Raw genomic sequence first — 21,413 nt, forward strand, 5'->3', positions numbered from 1 at the left:
GCAGCCTGAGGACATCACATGAACCAGGGTGAAGGGGGCACTGAGTCTTCTCTCTGCACCTGAGAGCTGCTGAGCAGGCCCCTCCCTGACCAACAGGCCAGGACCATCTTTGCTGGGTTCACACGCAGCTCACGTCAGCCCAGCACCCTCAGCTCAAGGTGTCCGTGCTGTCTCTGCAGGCTTGCTCAGCACAGGAGCATGCCAGCACCTTCTCCGGGCCACCAAGCATCTCTGTCTAGCTGTCCTCCCCAGCGCATGCCACATGCCCTGCTGATGCCGGTCTGGCTTCCGCTGCTTTAAACTGTGATGTCCCCAACAAGAATCACAGCATGACAGCATCAACATAAGGGCTGATAGTAGAAGGTGTCTCTGGAGATAGTCCAGTCAAAGCTCCCTGCTCAAAGCAGGGGCAGCTAGCCCAGGACTCTGTACTATTAGGTGTTTATACACATAAGTAAGATCCCTATGAGCCTTCTGTTTTCAACACCAGACAGACTCAGCTCTCAGCCTCTCCTTAAATGACAGACGCTCCAGACCCTCAATCATCTCAGTGGCCCTTTGCCGGACTCACTCCAGTACATCCATGTCCTTTTTGTACTGGGGAGCTCAGAATTGGGCACTACCCTCTGCTCCTACCTGCATCGGAGGGCCCACCCCCAGGTCCCAGTCCACTCTGCCCCTCCCTTGGAAGGCTTGCATTGTGCCACGAAGGGATTCAGCTGACCCTGCCCCAGCAGCGAACAGATCCAGGGCAGGTGCAACTCATCGGCACCAGCAGTGCCATGGTAAGGGCGATTCAAATCAGCCAGCCCCAGCAGTGCCAGATCCAGGGCTGGTCCACCTTGCCCTGTCCCGGCAGTCCCATTACCTGGTTCTTGTCCAGCTCACAGTTCTTGTACTCGCTCTCCCCCTGCTCCTGGAAGGTGACAATGACAAAGCCCACAAAGATATTCATCATGAAGAAGGCAATGAGGATGATGTAGATGATGAAGAACATTGCAATCTCCACCCGGTAGTTGTAGATAGGGCCTGTATCCTCAGCATTAGTGTCAATGGCCATGTATAGCAGCCTACAGGACGGAAAGAAAGGCAGCAGAGATTCTGATTAGGTGGGAAAGACCCATATCTCCTCTTGAATGTGATGGAGAGCTCTGGGGACATTCCGAATCCAACAATGGTGGGACAGGGCTGCTGGGATGACCTTGTCAGCTCCACAGCCACTGCCAGGATGGCTAGCCCAGCTCCTCAGCCTGGGAAGCTCTTCTTTCTTTACCACGGTAAAGGCCCACAGCAGTGACCTGCTCCCAGCACAGACCCATCCCTCAGCAGGCCCCACACACTGCCAAGACTCACTCTGGCCAGCCCTCGAAGGTGGAGACAGTGAAAGTGACATCATGGCTGAGAAGACATTGTCGAAGTGGAAGTTGCTGTGCAACCAGACACGCTCCTGTAGCTCAATCTGCGTGGGATCCCCATCCACGTAGTTGACAAAAGAACCCCTGCAGAAGAGATGAGGTGCTCACAGGCAGGGCCCCCTTCAGCCCACCCGCTGCAGTGCTGGCCCAGGGCTCTTCAGTGCCTGGGAGGGGAGGACAGCCTTGTGATTGTTTCTGATTCACCCCAGGGTGAAGGAGAAGACCACCAGCCCTCAGCTCCACATTTTGGATGCAACATCTCCATGCAGTAACACAAGCAGCCCCTGCCACATACACCCCTCCCATCCCTGGCCACTGCCCTTCTGGGGCTGAGCTGCAGAGAGCGCTTACCTGCACTCCTTCTCCGTCATCTTGGATGGATCTGTGCATCTATAGAACTTGCCCTGCATTTAAGAGAGATCAGACAGGCTATGATTTTGCTGTGACTTCAGAAGCCCTGGGGAGTTTTGACTTTCTCACATCCCACAGTCAGTCTCCACCCTGCCTCTCCGCTGACTCTAGCCCCTGCCTCACACCACCACTGGCTTCCTCACTCTGCATGCCAAGACAACCCAGTCCACAGGGTGTTTGAGAAGCCATGGCAGACCCTGGGGTCACTCTCAGGCTGAGACAAGTAAATGTTGCCTAGTGATGAGAACAAATCTTTCAGGGCCCTGCGCTTGCGACCTATCTAGCTCATCCTATCTGGAGTCAACTATCTGGAAAATAGGGAAGAAAGCAGTAACCACAGAATTAACTAAAAGTTAAGGTATGCTGACAGGTCTGCTCCGTCTGCAGGATGTCCTGAAAGCTCTCCCCATGTTGGCTGGGAGTTTAAGCTCAATTATTAGAACAAAGCTGAACTCAGTCTGGGCCAGCTCTGCTTGGAGAAGCCAAGGTCCAGAGAGCAAGACTGGTGTTGTGAAAAAGGAAACACTTTGCATCCAAAGCACAGAGGAAGTCAGAAGCTCTTGCTGCCTTAGAAAGGGACACTGAGGCACTAAGTGAGGCGAGGCAGCTGGTCCCTTTACATGTGCTGTCTAGACCTGACAGTATCCTGGGTGTTTCCTGCCATCCTCCCGCTGCAGGCTCTTCTGCTGGGAGGTCTGGTGCAGGCAGGTCTTCTTGCAGAGCACAGAGTACAGCCTGTGCTGACCTCAACACTGGGAGACACCATCCCCAAGGACTATGAACAGAAGAGGCCGTTCAGGCTATGCCTGAGCACAACACTTCTTCTGCCCATCCGAGACACCTCTCACCTTGAAGAGCTGGACCCCGATGCAGGCAAACATGAACTGCAGCAATGTTGTCACGACCACAATGTTACGATAGTCTTGATGGCCACGAACACGCACTGGACCACATGCTGTGGAGGTTGAGGACAGCACACACGTGAGCATGCCTGGGGCAAGCCCCTGCTGTGTGTCCCACACCCTCTCACCGCAGGGATGGGCCCCAGCAGGAGCAGGAGCCTGCCAAGAGCAATGGGATGGGGCAGTTCCCTCCCACAGATGGGGAATGGGAACAGGGTTCCTGGTCCTGAAACCACACAGGGCATGGTGCCTACCACATAACCTCCTCTGAGGACTCCTGTGGGCTGAGGAACCCCAGCCCCAGTCTCCCTCTTACCTTCAGCCCCTTTGCCCTGTTAATGGCTCGCAGAGGCCTCAGCACCCTCAGCACTCGAAGGATCTTCACCACTGAGATGGCACTGGACCTGAGGAGGAAGGCAGAGCTGAGATGGGGCAATCCCCCTGCCCAGGCCAGCCTGGCACAGCCCCATCAAGCAGCCATGGAGGCCAGGCTCGGACTGGGGGTGAAGGGCAAGGGATGGCAGAGACATGAGGATGTCACTAAGCCATCACCTCACATAAGGCCAAGGGACACTGGCAACTGGAGAAAGCAGTTTCAAACTGAATTCCTACCCAGATCTTCACCTTTGACACTCAAGGACTTTGCCTCCCTGCCTCCCAGTTCTCCATGCCCTGTCCTCCTAAGCATGACTTTATGGACACTAACACACAGGCTAATGCCCAGCTCTTGAGCTGGTTGCTCCTCCATCTAGCACAGCAAGCTGCAGCACCTCAGCTGCCCTGCCAGGCTAAACAGACCAGAGCCCACCCCGCAAAGCATGGAGGTGCTTACTCGATTCCTTTGGAGATGAGGGAGACGGCGACCACCAGCAAGTCGAGGATATTGAAAGAGTTCCTGCAGAAGGAGCCTTTGTGCAGGAAAGCACCATAGGCTGTCATCTGGGAGCAGAAGGGGTTAGGAGAGAGGCCAGGCAGGGCTCAAGTGCATGGTCCCTCCACAGCCCTGAGGCGGACAAGGCACGAGGGGTTCCTCACAGCTACATGGCCTGGGGACCCTATCCTGCTCAGACCTCTACCTCTGCAGCCAGGCAGGAAGCTGACTTCAGCCGGAAATCCTCTGTACTGGCTGGAGACAAAACACTTCCCAGCCATTCAGCAAATTAAAGAGGAGAAGAATAAAGAGACTTGGAGTGAGAGCAACTTGCAGCAGCTCTTACTGTTCTACTCCACAGATTTCCATTTCTTTCTCAAAGTTTTTCTTAAGGGCATGTCAGAACGAAAATGCTGGTGCCATCGCCCATCTGTCCCTGTGTGACAGCACAGCTGACTTGGCTGTCTGACCTCACTGGAGGGAACATGTGGCCTCTGGAGCAGGTCATGCACCGCCTAGACTGCATAAACTCTGGGGACATCAGGATCAGCCAGCAGCTTCTCCTCACTGGGACCTCGAGCTTGTGCCCAGAGACCATGAGTACCCATGGCCAGAACAGTCTAGACCAGTGTGCTGGTTCATGTGCACGGCCAAGACTGCGGGGCAGAGGGACTCACCTTCAAAGCGATTTCGACTGTGAAGACGGAGGTGAAACCAATGTCAAAGTATCCAAGAATCTGGGGACAGAAGCACCAGAATTGGATGAGATTTGGGTACATGGAAAATGCTCCAGCATGTTCAAACATGCCGGCATTGTGGTTTTGCCCTCCACTCTGTGAACTGGGGAGCCCATCTAGCTCAACACAGCCTGCAAACCCAGTGCCAAGAAGACTCCTGAACTTCTCTCGCTTTGCTGATTTTCCCCCGTGGCATGATCCAACCTGCAGCCTGGGACCAAGCTCTCAGTATCCAAGTGAGTGAGGCTTGATCTGATTCACCTGAAAGCATCTTATCCCCAAAAGCACTGAGTGCCCTGGAAGCTATTTCACGTGAGACCCCCCAGTCCCTGCCAGACACTGCAAGGGTGCAGACCCATTTGTGCTCGTGTGGCTAGACCTGTGGCTACCACTGCTCCATGTCAGCAGCATTTCAGGGTGCTGCACCTGGAGGTGGTCCAGTTTGCCACCTCACAGGATGTCCCTATCCCCAATAAGCCACCACAGTCTTGAACCAAGGTAATCTCACACATCTTGTCAGATGGATCTCTTCACCAGAAGTAAACTCAGACATGGAGCCATAAAAACTTGTCCCAGCGTGGCCCTGAACGAAAAACACAACCAGCCTCTCCTCCCAGAGGATATCGTCCTCCCAGAGGCAGGGATGAAATCACAGCTACCTGCCTAGGCATGACATCTGGCAAGCAGGTCTTTGCTTACTAGGGTGCTGGGAGTATCCATGAGTTCTCCTCCACCCATCCCAACCCTCTACAGCTACATGAGCACCTGGTTGCGGAAGGACTCAGCCCGGATGGGATCCTCAGCTGCCAGCGATATGCTGCTGAGCAGAATGAAGAGCAGGATGAAGTTGTTGAACCAGGTGGCATTGACGATTCTGTGGCACAGCATTCGAAACTGCCAAGGACAGAAACGGCATGTGATGCTGTGACAGGCCAGAGGGACACTACAGAGGCCATGGTAGCCTGGAAGAGAGGGTTATGGCTAAATGTGGAGAACAGCAAGGCCCTAGGCATGAAAGGATGTCTGTGCCAGCCCTTCCACAGAGAAGACTTTTCTCTGTAAGCTGACTCCCTTCAGAGCTGGCTGTTACATACAAGTAGGACCCATTGGGAAGGCTGGTGCCAGAGGTACCTGGGCGAGGCCTGGGTCCACAAGGCACGGAGAAGGATCAGCACCTACTTGTTGGTTGGGCTGAAGATGAAGAAGGAGCTGGCTTCAGCATGGGCACGGCCTTTTCTTTCAGCTGTAGCTCTGCAAGGGGGCGTGGCCGAGGACTCAGGGGAATTTCAGGCTCATCTTCCTCATCATCACCTGCAGAGTGCCCATGAGGAGGGAAAAAGGGAAGAATCACCCAGAGCAAAGAGTGTGTGACCTTATAGACAATCCTGTGATCCTGATTTGGCATCTGTGCCAGCAGGACCTCAGTACTCCGAGGCTGGCGGAGGGTCACCACATCCTTCACTCCTCACACAGCCAGGGTTCTGGCACCATGCCTCTGCAGTGCCTCCCCAGCTTTCCTGCTGCCCTGCCAGGGACCAGTCTTACCTGGGAAGTCTGCAGAAGGGTAGGGGTCTTTGATTTCATTGACACTGGATTCAAATTCGTCCACTTTTAACTGAAACAAGGGAGAGACAGAGAGCAGGCAGCTGTGTGTGCCAGCATTGCTGCCAAATGTTGCATGTGTCCAGACCCTATCATCTTGGAAGCCATGTGAGGCAAGCAGTGTCTCTGTATTTGGCCCATACTGCACCAAACACATGGAGTCTTGGCCCACGATGGAGTAGGGTGAGGGGAAACACCTCAGGGATGCTGCAACTGAGCAAAGAGCAAAACAAAGAGGACGGACAATGTGAATGTGTGCTGGGAACGAGCCTAGGGCCATGCACCATATCATGGGTGGAATAAGACATGAGGCGACTCCTGGGGGAGCTCCCATGGGGCGTCTCTGAAAGTGTATAGAGAAGTATCTGCTGGCCAGATGGTTTTAAGAGGCAGCTTGGCATGCAGTCAGCACAGCTGAATAGAGGGGTTTGCATACAGGGGGTGCTTGTGTGGACATAAAAGAAGTTTTGGGATGATGCTGACCTGCTCTGCTCCTCTCCACACTGGTGTGTACCCAGCCCATCTCAATGACTGATAACCGGCTGTGGCCAATGAAATGAATCAGAGGAAAAGGATCCTCAGCAATGGACCTGTTTCACCAGGCAACATGTCCTGCCTGCACCCACAGAGCCCTCATCACCAGAGAACTCTAAGGCGAGGAGCGATTCTGGCCCAGAAGAGTCCAGATCTAGGCTGGCTCCAAGCCTTTGTCAGTCCTGGCTGTTGGGAAGAGAAGCCTGGTCCCTCACAGGAGCTCCCAAGGAGCTCCACTCAGCCCTACCAGTACTGACCTTGGCTGTCGTGGAATCCCTTCTCCCTTTGCTTTCTGCTCAAGCTTCTTTGCCAGTATCTGCTTCTCATCTTCAGACTTCTCCGGGTAACCTCTGAGCAGAGAGGAGGGGAGAGTAGGAACTGAACACTGTGCAAGGGCATGGATGATGCTGTTCTGTCCCCTCGCATCAAAGCACCTCGTTTGGGAGCTCTCACTACCAACGACTGAAGCACTGACCTGGACATCTTCCGTCGCTTGCGCTCCTCTGCTTTGGCCTTCTGGGCTAAGGTCAGGCCTCTCAGCCTCGGCCAAGTTATCAACTGCGATGGCCAGGAAGACATTGAGAAGAATATCTGGAGGGACAATGCTGAGGACACAAACTTGGTTCCTGTTTGGAGGATGTGGCCAGAGCTGTCCACAGTCTCCAGGGTGCCCCGAGAAACCTTTCTGGAGTTGAGCCCTTGAGATAACTCTGGCTGGTGATCCCTAACCCTAACCTATCCTTGTGAGTACTGAGCTCTGGGCTGGCTGCCCTCTCTCTGCCTTAGCTCAGTCTGTCCATCTCAGTCTTGTTACTGCATTGACTGCTGGCTGAATCTATGCCTGCTGGTCATCCAAACTCACCTGTGGTGTGCTCTCCTCCAGACTCCAGACCCCAGCCACCACCAATGCAAGCCCTGAAGCCTGTGATTTGTCCCCCTGCTGTTCAGAACTGAAAAGCTTAAGGAAGCCCCCCATTCCCCAGCTTCACAGTCCTGTGTAGCTGATGTTAGGGGGCTGGGTATAGGGAGCCTGGGTCTGGCTTCGCAAGCAGAGGATACAGTTCCACAAACGAAAAGGATGATGAAGTAGATGCAGACCAGCATGCCAGGAAAGGATGGGCCTCCGTAGGCCATGATCCCATCGTACATGATTGAATTCCAGTCCTCTCCGGTCAGGATCTGGGAGCAGAGCAGAAACAGAGACTCAAAGCCCCACAGCAGAGCATGGCAGCTCAATCCTGCCCTCCTGGCTCCAGCCCCAAACCTTCACAGCCCTAAAACACCACAGCCAAACCCCACCTTCTTACTCAGCCCTGAACCTGCACTATTGCTTGTGACCCCAATCTCATTTCTCTGCTCCTGCCTCAACGCCACATAACCTCCCACAAATTCACATCTCACATCTGGTGAAGTTCCCAATGACTGGAAAAGGGGAAACATAGCCCCCATCTTTAAAAAAGGGAAAAATGAAGACCCAGGGAACTACAGGCCAGTCAGTCTCACCTCTGTGCCCGGCAAGATCATGGAGCAGATCCTCCTGGTGACTATGCTAAGGCACATAGAAAACAGGGAGGTGATTGGTGACAGCCAACATGGCTTCACTAGGGCAAATCCTGCCTGACTATTTGGTGGCCTTCTATGATGAGGTTACAGCATTGTGGATAGGGGAAGAGCAACTGACATCATCTACCTGGACTTATCCAAAGCATTTGATACTGTCCCACACGACATCCTTGTCTCTAAACTGGAAAGACGTGGTTTTGATGGATGGACCACTCGGTGGATAAGGAATTGGCTGGATAGTCGCTCTCAAAGAGTTGTGGTCAACGGTTTCAATGTCCATGTGGAGGCCAGTGACGAGTGGTGTTCCTCAGGGGTCAGTACTGGGACCAGTGCTATTTAACATCTTTGTTGGAGACATGGACAGTGGGATTGAGTGCACCCTCAGCAACTTTGCAGATGACACCAAGTTGTGTGGTGTTGTGGACACGCTGGAGGGAAGGGATGCCATCCAGAGGACCTTGACAGGCTGGAGCGGTGGGCCTGTGAGAACCTCATGAAGTTCAACAAGGCCAAGTGCAAGGTCCTGCACGTGGGTCGGGGCAATCCCATGCACAAATACAGGCTGGGCGGAGAATGGATTGAGAGCAGCCCTGAGGAAAAGGACTTGGGAGTGCTGGTGGATGAGAAGCTCAACATGAGCCAGCAATGTGCGCGGGCAGCCCAGAAAGCCAACCGTATCCTGGCTGTATCAAAAGGAGCGTGGCCAGCAGGTCGAGGGAAGTGATTCTGCCCCTCTACTCAGCTCTCGTGAGACCCCACCTAGAATACTGTGTTCAGCTCTGGAGTCCCCAACACAGGAAGGACATAGAGCTACTGGAACGAGTCCAGAGGAGGGCCACGAAGATGATCAGAGGGCTGGAGCACCTCTGCTATGAAGATAGGCTGAGAGAGTTGGGGCTGTTCAGCCTGGAGAAGAGAAGGCTCTGGGGTGATCTTATAGCAGCTTTCCAGTACCTAAAGGGGGCCTACAGGAACACTGGAGAGGGACTTTTTACAGGGTGTGTAGTGCTAGGACAAGGGGCAATGGCTTTAAACTGAAAGAGGGGAGATTTAGGTTAGATATAAGAAAGAAATTCTTTACATTGAGGGTGGTGAGGTACTGGAACAGGTTTGCCCAGAGAAGTTGTGGATGCACCATCCCTGGAGGTGTTCAAGGCCAGGTTGGATGAGGCTTTGGGCAACCTGGTGTAGTGGAGGATTTCCCTGCCCATGGCAGGGGGGTTGGAACTAGATGATCTTTGAGGTCCCTTCCAACCCTACCATTTCTATGATTCTATGATCTCTCTGAGCTCCATCTCTTGCCAGGAGACCCATGGCCCAGCTGAGACTCCCAGCACCCTTTCTTCCAGCCCTCTGTGGCACTTCCACAGTCCTATACCTGGAAGACACTGATGAGGGCCTGGGGGAAGTTGTCAAATGTGCTGCGCCGCACTTTCATGTCCTCGAAGTCAAACTTGCCCCCAAAGAGCTGCATGCCTAGCAACGCAAAGACAATGATGAAGAGGAAGAGGAGGAGGAGCAGCGAGCAATGGAGCGGACCGAGTGAGCAGGGAGGCCACCAGGTTGCTCAGGGATGTCCAGTACCTGAAAGAGGAAAGACAGGACCGTGTGTGAGATGGAGTGGGGAAGACTGTGGGCAGGACTAGGTGGGCACAGGGAACAGACCACCTGGCCCAGGGGGATGTGCCAGCAGCCCAGTAAGGGGGGCTCTGAACCAGCACCACTCACAGGCTGGGCACTGTGACTGCTCCAGCCAGGCCCCAGGAGGTGGAAATGAAGCTCAGGCATGATGTGACAGGCAAGACACCCTGCTGCCTCCACACCTGGTGTGACAGGTAAAGACACCCTGCTGCCTGCACAGGCACCAGCAGGCAGGATGAGGAAGAGGAATGAATACACAGCAGGTTGATGCCAGGAAGAGAAGCCAGGACTCCTGGCCCACAGCACCCCCATTTACAACACCCCAGAAGACTTCCAGCAAGCCCTGCTCTGTCCTCCTTGCCACTCCCAGACTATTTCTGTCCAGGAGACAGAAATCCCCAGTTCGGCCTCTGTTTATCCATCCAGGAGCTACCAGCTCTGCTCATGCTGCAGCCCTCCCAAGGGACAAGGCCAGGGATGCCTGGGGACTGTGAGCCACCAGCACACACAAAAGCTCCTTTCCCAACCTGGTGATCTGAAGATGCGAAGGAGCCGGATGCAACGCAGCACAGAGATGCCCAGGGGTGACAAGGTGCCGAGCTCCACCAGGATGGTCTCCAAGATTCCCGCACACACCACGAAGCAGTCGAAGCGGTTGAAGAGAGACATGAAGTACTGGCGCAGGCCCAGTGCATACATCTTCAGCAGCATCTCAACCACAAAGAGTGCGAGCAGCACCCGGTTGGCATTGTCTGGGATGGGAGATCCAGCTCATCAGAGCATGGACCTCCTAATCTCAGCATTGCATGGCAGGAAGGAAGGCAGGCAGTGCTGCTCACCCTCCTTCTTTGCCCACCGAGCTCTGAGCTACAGCTGTTTTTCAGGGAGCACACAGGAGAGGAAGATGAGGAGAAGGGTGACGTGCAACTGTATGCTTGCATGTGTGAGAGCACGGCATACTGTGCCGTTGAGTCCTTGCAGTGCGTGCATGCATACTGGGCTGTGCGTGCATACGTGTATGCGTGGCTGAGCTGAGTACTTGTGTGCATAACTGTACTCCGTGTGTCTATGTGTGTTTGTGTGTGTGGGTGCAAGTACTGTGGCTGTACTGCATGAGTGCATGCAATGTGTGTTTGGTGTACTATGCATGTACTGGTGTAAATGCATACACTCTATGTGTGTTCACCACACAAACCCACATCCCTAAAAATATATACGCCATGCATGCATGCATGCACCACACACGTTCAATGTGCAGTTGGGCGACAGTGCAGTGGTGATGGTGTACACACACGTGCAGGTAGGCTGTTTGGGTGCACAAGCAAGTCTGCATGTGTCTAACAGACCCTGTGCCATGTGGTTGTGGACTGTGAATGCACAGTAAGAGTTCATGCATGTCTCCAGGGCACCAGCTTGTCCCCGGCCCTCCCTCTCCCTCAGGCTCTGCTCACCTTGCACCTGTGTCAGCCATTCTGGTTGGAAGTGGTGCTCAGAGGCGATGGAGAGGGTGTTCAGTGCCACCAGCAGGATGACAAGCCAGTAGAAGAACTTGGACTTCACCACATTCCTGCACTTCCTACGAAACATTCGGTTCCAACGCCTCCATCGACGGCTGGAGAGACGGCCAAAGGGTCAGCAGAGCCAGCCAGCGGGTGCTGCTCAGCCCAGGGCTGTGCATGCAGACTGCAGAGCAAAGCCACCTGTGCTCCCTTCTCCAGGGGCCTTCCCTGAAACCCTGAAAAGTGCTGAGGAACATAATCCTACCCCTGGCACGTGGTGCATTCACTCAGGCATTGCAGTTCATTCACACAAAAACCTCCTGGCTCTTTTTGGCCTACAGTCACCTCTGGTTGGCTGTTCCTGGCCAGCTCCTCAATCACAAGCCATGCTGCACAGGCCATGAGAGGATGCTCAGAGCCTGGTCCCAAAGTGAAGAGGCTGTTCACCTGGAAGTGGCTTTTTGCCAGAACTAGAGCAAAATTCCCTGTTTGCTGTCCACAATGTTTGCATCTCCTCCTGAGCACACAGCCCCTGGCTCTCCCCCAGAAACTGGTGGCTGACCAGAAAGCCTGGTCCAGCCAGGACAGCAAGCAAGAGACATTGCAAGCCCACATGCAGACCAGCAGATGGTTCAACCAGTGTATACTTACAAGTAGATAATCCACTTGTTCATGCCCTCAATTTCATACAAGCTCTCTGTCTCTGACCCTCCTTCATCCGATGGCAGCATACCTAAGGAGGGAAGGATATCTCAGGCTTTCCTTGGAGCCCTTGGGAAAAACATGTGGGAGGGAACCTCTCCCATGAGCACAAGAAGAAGAGCTTCTCCATCAGAAGTGAAATCAAAAAATGCCACCCTAAGGAGACGGTAGCAAGAGTTTGGGCAGCAGGTTTTGAATGTCAGGTGCAAATCAAAGCAGGAGGCATCAGGATCACCTGCCCTGCAGCAAGAGCAGCCGCAACTAAGAGAGGCAGCCTGAAGAGACAGTAGTGTGTATGCAGGCTCCTCAGTGCGAGACACTCCCAGGACAGAGAAAACTGGGGTCAGTTGTGATCTGAGCAAATGCTGAACAACAGGAGGTTTGCAAGTGCACTGACCACAGATGTGGAGGAAGCCGTTTTGTCTTTCCAACTGTTCCCAAGGCTCTTTGCACACATGTATCGCTCAGCTTGAGGCATCAAAAGTTATTTCACTAGGCAGGGTGGCATAGCAAACACAGCAGCTCAGTGGCAGAGCTTCCCAGGCCTTGCTGAGCCTTGGCTAGATGCCTGTATATTCACCTCCTTCCCTGAGCCACCTTCTAGTCCCTTAAGTTGTTTAGCAATAGCAAGAAATCCATGCATCTGCTAGTGTGTGAGCTAGTAATCCTGCACTCTGCCCCGACACACCAAAGTGCACGTGGTCCTCATGGCTTCTCATGGCTGTTTCAAGTGCATTTTTGCCAAAGGAGACCTAGGGCTTGCCAACAGTCAGCAAATACTAAAACAGTAGCTGAGGTGGAGATTTAGCATGAGGGCCAAGTTTATCGCTAGTTTGGGTCAGATTCAATAAAATGATTCAGGAAAGAAGAAAAAAAAAAGAGGAAGGAAACTGTCCTGCAGAAGTCACACCATTCTGTTTCATAGGTTTTCAGCAAAATGGGTCTTTGTGACTCCTCCAAAGGTCTCTGCCCTGCCTTGCTAAGATCATCAGTGTTAGGAACCCAACCCTCAAGCTAAGGGTCTTTGACTAAGCAGACCTAGTACCTTCTCCTCTGGCCCGGTCACTGTCCATGACCTCAGCATGGGTTGATCCATTCCATGTAGCCCTTCAGATCCTCCTCCAGCTGTTGCTTCTCCGCAGCTTCTGAAATGTGCCTCGTGACTTGGCCTTCTCACGCTCTTTGGTGAACTCACTGGGACCAAGGCAAGCAGCAGAGTGAGACCCAAGAGGGGGATGGTGTGGAGGTCAGGTACCACAGCCAGTCCATGTAGAAAGAGAAAAGCCTGAAATACCCTACCACCTGGTATAACCACTAGATTGCTCTAGTGACTTTCTGCTTCTTGGCCCTGTTCCGGGACACAAGATCATGGGGGATCATCATCTGATGCCTGATGGCAGGCAGAGTTTCTTCCCCACCACTGACTGCTGTTTGGGAGCTCTGTGCTGCAGGATGCTGTGGCTGGACAGACCAGCTGATGCTAGACGTTGGACGCTGCGGGAGTTCTCCAGCTCTGCTAAGGATTAGAGCAAGTGGGGTCTCACCCATCCAGGAGGTAGAACAACTGCCTCATGTGGGGAAGATGAGCTCATCGCATGGCAAGTAAACAGGACACTCTTTCGTGGTAACATGGAAAAGACAGGTCTGCCAATGCAGGGGGGTCCCACTCTTCTCAATTCTTTTTTAATTAATTTCTTTTCTCTCCTGGTATCTGGCAGGACCGTAGATCTGCTGCCCAGCCAATCTGGTGTTGCCATGTGTTAGTAATAGGTCTCAGACATTATAACAATAATTAGACATACTAAGCCTCAGGACTTGTCAGGCCTTGTCTGGATTTTCCTCATCTCAACGCAGTTATATTTGCAAAAATATTTCAGAAAATTTGCTGTGCCTGCAACTTACTCTAGGATCAGATGATTATTGTCCAGCTCCTCCTGCTGTTACAGCCAATTTCATGCAAGGGTCAGGTGCCTGTGGTCTGTCTTGTGGTTTTGAGCTTGTTTTAGTTACATGAATACTCAATTTATTTTAACCTTGTGCTATCGTATCATTCTTGCCATAGAAGACGACTAACAAATCCAAGTAATTAGGTATAACTAACCTGTGAACTAATAGAGAAGATAAGTGTGATCCACTTGCACACACAGGATTGAAACATATAAAAATAAGACCCTGAGTCTAGAAAGAACTGAGGAGAAAAGCTCTCCTCGCTCCCAAGGACAACGCATACTTCTCAGCAACAAATCAGGATGCTGCTGGCACCTCACCGCAGCAATGCATAGTAGGTTGAGCATTGCACAGAGATATCTGTGCATAGCAGCTTGAACTGTACTAACTATGGGAATTAGCACTAATGAGTCATTCGACATAGAAGTGTCATTGTAACTAGACTGATGACAGCTTGTTGTTGTATTTGGATGAGACTGCTGAAGCATTAATTACACTAACAATAATTCTCTTGGATCCCTTGCATTCATATTGAAGTGTTTTTCCTTAGGTTGGCCATAAGGAAATCCTTTGTGTTCACAATAGGATGGCAGCACCTGTGGATACCAGTGAGAACGAATGTCTCTACCCACAGCTGTGCGTAAAGGACTGCTCCTTTTAGCTTCCTGCTCAGCTTCTTTTGCTGTGAGTGCTGGTAGACCACATTACAAACACCTAATAATGTGCTCCATGGGCTGCAGAAAAGATTTCTGCATTGGGGTGTTGAGCTAAAATCTCCCCACAGTCACGGACACTAACACAAAAAATAACTCAAGGCTCAGGGTTTCTAAGCATGCAAAAAAAAAGGAGAGAAATGGGAGAGGAAAAGGAAGGGAAACTTTTCCAGGTTTTTTTCTTCTAAGTCAAAATCAGTCAATGTCCACACTCTGATCACGTTCACTGGTCTGCTGGCAATGAGAAAGGATGGGGTGGCACTTACCACTGAGCACCCCCAGCACCAGGTTGAGAACGAAGAAGGAGCCAAGCAAGATAGGCTGACGAAGTAGATCCAAGGCCATTCATTTCCAATGGCATCATTTACCTGGCAAGGAGAGAGGCAGATGAATCATTCTGAACACAGTCTGCTGTCTGTCTCCCCTCAGGGCCTCCTCAACAGCCTCTGGGAGCTTTGCTCCCTCTAAAGTGAGTGCTTGGGATGGTGATAGATAAACACAAGCTCTGAGCCCTGGCTCCTTATGACTCTGCATCTGGTTTTAGCAGAGGTAAAGCCAGACCCAAGCATTTGGGAGCAGATTTTAAACATCAGTCCCATGCCTAAGCCTCAGCAAGACAGTCTCCCAAGGACTGCAAAAGATGAGTTTTGCTGGGAGAAGCATCCACGAGCCAGCCTCTGCTATGCCTAGCCTGTACCCCTTCACAAAGGTGGGAGCTAGAGCACCCTCCTGTCTATCTAGAAAGCAAGGACAGCTTGGGCAGTGCCTGCAGAGATGCAGAAGACGTGCTTGGTGGCATGATGGGATGTGCATCACCGTATGAAGCTTGGTGGGAGCAGGATGTCTTCACTGGCAGAGAGACCCAGCCCTGCTATGGGGTCCTGTGTCCTGGAGGGGAATTCCCTGCTCTGAGGCAGGACCAGCAGTCACCTCTGCCAGGCTGGGCACCAAGCCCAAGCTACTGGAGCCTACCCAATAGAGGACTTCGGTCCAGCCCTCCATGGTGATGCACTGGTAGACAGTCAGCATGGCAAAGCCAAAGTTATCAAAGTGAGTGATGCCATCGTTGGGCCCTGGCCAGCCGCTTCGGCACTCGGTGCCATTGATGGTGCAGTGTCGCCCGTGGCCGGAGCTGGTGCATGGGGCTGGCTTCTCTGATGCCACCGTGGCAATCACATCTGAGGGGGAAAGTCATGGTGTGAGCAACAGGTTAGGCCAAGCAGAGCAGGTCCCAGCACCTCCCAGCCTTCTGCAGCAGCTTTCCAAAAGGGATCCCTTTCACCACGTCCTCATACCATGTACCATCACCAAGCTGTGTGCTGTACGAAACATCCTTCGGTCCTGCCACACTCCCAGGCCTGACGCTGGCAAGACCAGACTTTCTGCTACCCACAGAACTCCTGTGGTCCCCACAGCAGCCGTACAGAGACATCTCTGCCATATCGCCACCCTGCCACAGGCCCACCTGTCCCGAGGTAGTAGCAGGTCTTGTGCATCTTGCCCTTGAAGAGCTCTTGTCCAACAATGGCATATATGATGATCATGAAGAGGACCAGCAGGGCAATGTGAAGCAGGGGCACCATGGCCTTGATGATGGAGTTCAGGACGACCTGAAGGCCTGCACCAAGAAGAAGGGAGAGATCAACCACTTCCTAAAGAGCTTTGGATGCACCTTGCATTCCTGCCAGCCCTTCTGACAAGCAGCCTCTGAAATGCCCCGTGCCAAGGGAAGAGGTGCACGGGTGAGTTGGGACTGAAATCTCTGAAGCAAGAAATCCTTTCTCTACCCCCCATGCAAGCATGCAGAAGATACCAGCAGAGCCAGGCACAAGGCAGTGCTGGAGGCTGCTTCATGCTCCTCCATTGGTTCTGTCACTCTCATCCTGGCTGTATGCACATGAGTTGTGGGAGAAGGAGATCCCTGCTCTGAGTGAGGTCCTGGCCCCTTTCACATTGGCCACCCAAAGGTGCCAACATTGAACAATGTGTGCTGACCTGCAGATCCTCAATGTTGACAACTGCAAGCTGTAGGATAAGCGAGAACCTGTGGCTCCTCCACACCACCTTGTGGCTGGGCTTGATCCAGCAACAAGAAACCTGCCCCATGGCCCCCCACCCTGGCCAGGCACAGGGGTTTAATCCACCCGCCAGCCCTTCATGCTGCAGGGCACCCAGCACCCACTCGGCACTCCGGACACCAGGCGCAGGGGTCTCAGCACACGAAACGCTCGCAGGGCCTTCACGTCAAAGCCGCCTTTTCCCCCTGAAGTCCCTCCCTGCTTCGCATTGACCTGCTCCAGGGTCATGGTGATAAGCCTGAAAGAGCCAGGGCACAGAGCAGGGAGGAAAGGGGAGAAGCAGAAGGAGAGGGAGAAAGAGAAAGGCATGAGGATGGAGACCAAGAAATCTGTGCTAAGGATTCAGAACTCTGCAGGCAGGAAAGCGAGCGACAAGACTGCCAGCCACGCTCAGCCTGACTCAAGGAACAGTTCTTGGCTAAGTCCAACTCCTGGGCACACTTGTGGCTAGGCACCCCTCCCTGGGTGCCACCCTCTCTTCTGAGCAGCCAGGGACCCTCTCACGCCCTGGTGCCCAGTGAACCCTCTCCCTGTACATTAAACCCTGGAGGATCCCATGCCACTCCCATTCTCCAGGGCAAGCGACCTGAGAGGTGTTAAGGAGTCAGAGAGGAAGAAACGAGTTTCTTCAGGAAGAAACAGGGAGAGGATCCCAGGGTGTGTCAGGGCATGAAAAAGGAGCCCATGGGACAAAGCCATAAACTGAGTCTACAACTTGCCCCCAAACCCACTGCAGTCACTAGAAAAAATAGATGTAGCTGATGGGCTACAGACCAGGCCTGGCACAAGCTGAACACCAGCAGCTTCGCCTCCTTGCATTACCCGAGAGACACGATGGAAAAGTCGAGCACGTTCCAGCCGTTTCGGAGATAGGCATCCGTATGGAAAAGAAACCCGTAGGCAATTATCTTGAGCATCGCTTCAATGGCAAAGAAGATCAGGAAGGCATATTCGATCTTCTCCTGGGGATTGGAAAGGCAAGCAGGAGAGGATGCTCCGTTAGAGCAGACTGTCACTTCCCTTGGTATCACCACCATGCATGGCTGCCCCCCGCGTGTCTCTGGATCAGCCCCTGCTGCCAACCATCTGATCTCACACACACACCAGGCAGCACTATGGCTACCCTGGGCAGGACAGGGTGGCAGCTGAGCCACCACATGCTGCTCTCTGGCCTGCAGCATGATCCCCTGCATGTCTTCAATGGCACACTGCCAGGACAGGACATGCCACAGCTGGGCTATGGGAACCTGTTCTTACAAACTACGTCAGCAAAGCCACCACTTCCTGACCCAGCATCCGAAGGCACCTGGCCCAGGGCACTGTGTATCTCTGGTTCTCCTCCCTGCTGCCTCACCCTCCCATTCTCCCATAGCCTTCCTCCCGCAGGTAGCACTGACTCCTTCTCCTCATCCCGTCCAGCTGAGGGCTTGCTGGGTCTGTCCTGGAGACACCACACAGCCACCATGGGACAAGCCAGCTGCATTGTGGCATCCCTTGCGCCTTGGGCTCCCAGGGAACTGAGGCCTTGGCCTTAAAACCTCCTGTTTAATGCCAGATGCCTGGCCAGCAGAGTGAGCTGCTAGAAACTGGCCTGGGGGCTCTGCTGGCACAGGCTTGCACCCACTCCCAGGATGGACCCTGGCACCCCACTGCAGGGGCTCAGCACAGCCCTGCAGCTGCAAGGCCCAGAATAGCTCATCTTTCTCCAGAGTGCAGCCAAGAGCTGCCTGTGCCCACCTGGTTCTGCCTGTCACTGTGATCACTGTCCTTGCTGCTGACGGCCCTTTCCAGACTGGGATTAAAACCCCTCCAAAGCAGCCAGATGGTCAGGGCTATTTATATTTTTGGTTTCCATACCCCTTCTCCTCCGTCTGCATCCTACAAAGGGCAAAGAGCATCCCTGCTTGGGCTCTGCAGGGGAGTTGCACCCAGAAAGGCAGAATCATCTCTCTGAGACCAAACCGGACCAGGTCTCCACTGGAGAAGGCTACAGTGCTATGAGCACACTTTCCTCCTAGGGTCCACCTGGCTTGCCAGATGGAAAATGCTGCCCATTTAAGAAACCAGGGCCAGGGCTCAGACAGAAGTATTGCCTGCTTAGTTACCATGTCCAAAAGCAGCAGCCATGCCAAGTGTCCCTGAATGACTGTCACCCATACAAGTGCCAGTTCCTTGTTGAATCTGAGGGCAGCAATGGTAAGACCAGAGACCTAAGCATTGCAATTAGGTCTCTGCTCTGTGTTATCAGGGCTCTGTCTTTAAGGTTTTAGCAAAGGCAACCCAATGTTGCTCCACCTGCCCCTCTGATCAGTGACAGATTCCCCCTAGTCTGTCCTCAAAACCCTGTACTTGCAATCTTAGACATGTAAATACAACTATCATGAGGATAATTTCAGGTACGGAGGGACTGCAGAGCTGTGCCAGCAACCAGTGGTGTGGTGGAGTATCACCTCCCCTGCTGCAAACGGCGGAGCAATGGGGGAGCCACTGCAAGCTACGGCAGCCCTGCCACTGCCTAGGCCCAGGCTGGTGAGTGTCAGGATCCAGCCTGGAGCCCCAGCATTGCAAAAGCTAATTCCTAACCCTAACCCTAACCTGCTTCATCCAGTAGGACAGAATCAGGCTCCAGGGTCTCTGACTAGCAAGGCTTTCCCTCTAAAAACCCCTTGCCCAGAATCAAAAGGTGACTTGCTATTCCTTGGAGGTCCCTTTGAGAAGCCTAAACCAGATGAACAGTGCTTTGGCCAGCTCCAACAGTATTTGCCCACCATGTACGGCCAGTGAGCAGCAAGGTTCAAACATGAGCCAAGGGAGAGCCTGCAGGGCAGCTCCCCACAACCTTGGCTATGTCCCTTGATCCTGGAGAGGCAGTAACCTGCTAATTTCCTTACAGTATCAGCTCACTGTTGTGCTTTGCAGGCCCAGCCACACACATGGAGCTGGATCATCCTAATCTATCTTGCTGGTGTAAACCCCTCTAGCACAGGGAAGTCTTGGCACAGCCAGTATGAAGGGTCTATGCAGCGATCCATCAGTGCTGGCTGGAGGATCCCCCATTACCTGTCCTACAGCTGTGGGTCCAGTTCCCCCAGTTTAATCTGGCTGTAAACTGTGGGCAAGTGCTGATGTTAGCAGAGCAAAAGGAGCCAGGCCCTGACTGTGAAGACATCTCACAAGCATCGTTGTCAGTGGGCTGAGGTGGGGTAGCCTTTCAGTGAGGCAAGGTCACGGCAAACTCCCTCTGGATTCTCCAAGTGGTAGGTGTAGCTGCGGGACACATACTGGCAATGAAACTCGTGTGGCCACAAAGCAATGTCCCTGAGCCAGGTCAAACTTACTGCCACCTCCAGATACCAGCAGAAAGAAGTCAAGGGGTATTTTGTCCTGGCAGACTTTACACCAAGTCAAGCACCACATGTCCTGCACCTGGTGCAGACCCACTTCATGTGCCTGGGCTCATCTGAGAAGAAATCAGTCATGCTCTTCCCCCAGCTCTGGTGCTGCCCGTAATGCAGGTGAGCATGGAGACTGTGCACTCACAACCCAAGCGGCCACCCTGTGCCTGTGCCATGAGGGAGACACGGCAGACCCTGCAAGCCGTGTACAGGCACAACTTCACTGACTTTACTGAAGTCCTGGCCGTTTCTAGCAGCTGAGGACCCACTTTGTGCCACTGCCGTCCACCGTCCTCTCATCAACTCCAGACTTCAGAGCTGGCTACCCATGGTGGGAGGCTGCTTACGGAAGGGTGGCAGGGCTGCGTGGCAGAGTTGTGATTGGGTGTATGAAGAGTCCAGCCTTCAAAAAGCCACTATAAAAAGACGCAGGTCTTAATAACACAGTGGGCTGCTACACACACACATGCTTCAACCATGTTAGGGGACACAGAGTAACCTGAGCTGTGGGTGCTGACTGAGCCACAGAGCAGCAGGAATAACAGCGTGCACCATGTCAATGCGATGCAACATGATGCAGCTCCAGCCTGTTCTGCAATGTCAGCTCCTGGCCCCGACAGCCAAGCAGGTTTGTCAGCATAAGCCCAGCTCCACGTCCCTGCTGTCTCCTCCCAGGGAACAGGGGTGCAGGGCATGGATAAAGCCTCTCAGCTGGTCGAAGTGGGGGACAGATGGCGAAGGGACAGTCTGACTGTAACACAGCCGGACAGCTACCTCTGCTTCCCAGCAGAAGACTTTTGCGAGCAGCAGGACTCACAGCACCGACACATCTCCCTGCCCTCTCCAAACTGTCCCCAGCCTCCTGCCCTCCTCTGTGCCCTCTGTTCCTGCTCCTGCTCATCAGTCTGGTACCTCTCCTAGAGCCTCAGTACCAGCCAGCTCCAGCCCCAATCACCTCCACTGTCTCACACTGCCCTTCGTTGCTAGGCTGAGGGGTGGCCCTTGCCATGGCTGAGACAGTTGTCACAGATCACAGAAGGTTTGAGGCCAGCAGGAACCTCTGGAAATCACCTAGTCGAAACCCTCACTGCTCAAAGCAAGGCCAGCTTATAGTGGGTGCTCAAAAATTTGTCCACACAGGTTTTGAATGTATCCAAAGACTCCACACCCACCCTGGGAAACCTGTGTCTGTGTCTGACTGCCCTGCCCAATAAAAATATTTTCATTACATGCACCAATGGCTTGACCAGGATGCATGTGTGGACTGCCTGCACCAGGATACACAGGACACGTAGCTGTGCTGCTGCTCTTTCATAAGGACTGTTTAAACATAAAACATCCAGAAGTTGTTCTCCAGAGGCTGACAGGAACTATGCTCTGCAAAAGAGAGTAGCTCTCTGTCT

At 53.3% G+C, this 21,413-nt stretch overlaps 1 protein-coding gene across 1 annotated transcript in view; it reads right to left on the reverse strand.

Annotated features, from left to right (window-relative positions):
- Positions 1 to 21,413, reverse strand: part of LOC104380113 (voltage-dependent L-type calcium channel subunit alpha-1S) — a 48,346-nt gene that overhangs the window by 16,270 nt on the left and 10,663 nt on the right. The window contains 31 exon segments of the mRNA XM_086630319.1: positions 869 to 1,070; positions 1,354 to 1,387; positions 1,390 to 1,499; positions 1,767 to 1,819; positions 2,675 to 2,742; positions 2,745 to 2,781; positions 3,045 to 3,132; positions 3,561 to 3,667; positions 4,277 to 4,336; positions 5,102 to 5,230; positions 5,512 to 5,555; positions 5,558 to 5,647; positions 5,882 to 5,951; positions 6,726 to 6,822; positions 6,948 to 7,006; positions 7,008 to 7,063; positions 7,519 to 7,651; positions 9,414 to 9,561; positions 9,563 to 9,623; positions 10,207 to 10,428; positions 11,128 to 11,288; positions 11,827 to 11,908; positions 12,923 to 12,965; positions 12,967 to 13,016; positions 13,019 to 13,071; positions 14,800 to 14,857; positions 14,860 to 14,905; positions 15,510 to 15,715; positions 16,003 to 16,155; positions 16,720 to 16,853; positions 17,438 to 17,577. Of these exon segments, the coding sequence (XP_086486445.1) occupies positions 869 to 1,070; positions 1,354 to 1,387; positions 1,390 to 1,499; positions 1,767 to 1,819; positions 2,675 to 2,742; positions 2,745 to 2,781; positions 3,045 to 3,132; positions 3,561 to 3,667; positions 4,277 to 4,336; positions 5,102 to 5,230; positions 5,512 to 5,555; positions 5,558 to 5,647; positions 5,882 to 5,951; positions 6,726 to 6,822; positions 6,948 to 7,006; positions 7,008 to 7,063; positions 7,519 to 7,651; positions 9,414 to 9,561; positions 9,563 to 9,623; positions 10,207 to 10,428; positions 11,128 to 11,288; positions 11,827 to 11,908; positions 12,923 to 12,965; positions 12,967 to 13,016; positions 13,019 to 13,071; positions 14,800 to 14,857; positions 14,860 to 14,905; positions 15,510 to 15,715; positions 16,003 to 16,155; positions 16,720 to 16,853; positions 17,438 to 17,577 (2,994 nt within the window).

Source organism: Tauraco erythrolophus (genome assembly GCF_009769465.1).
Source record: "Tauraco erythrolophus isolate bTauEry1 chromosome 27 unlocalized genomic scaffold, bTauEry1.pri scaffold_49_arrow_ctg1, whole genome shotgun sequence".
Classification (NCBI taxonomy): Eukaryota; Metazoa; Chordata; class Aves; order Musophagiformes; family Musophagidae; genus Tauraco; species Tauraco erythrolophus.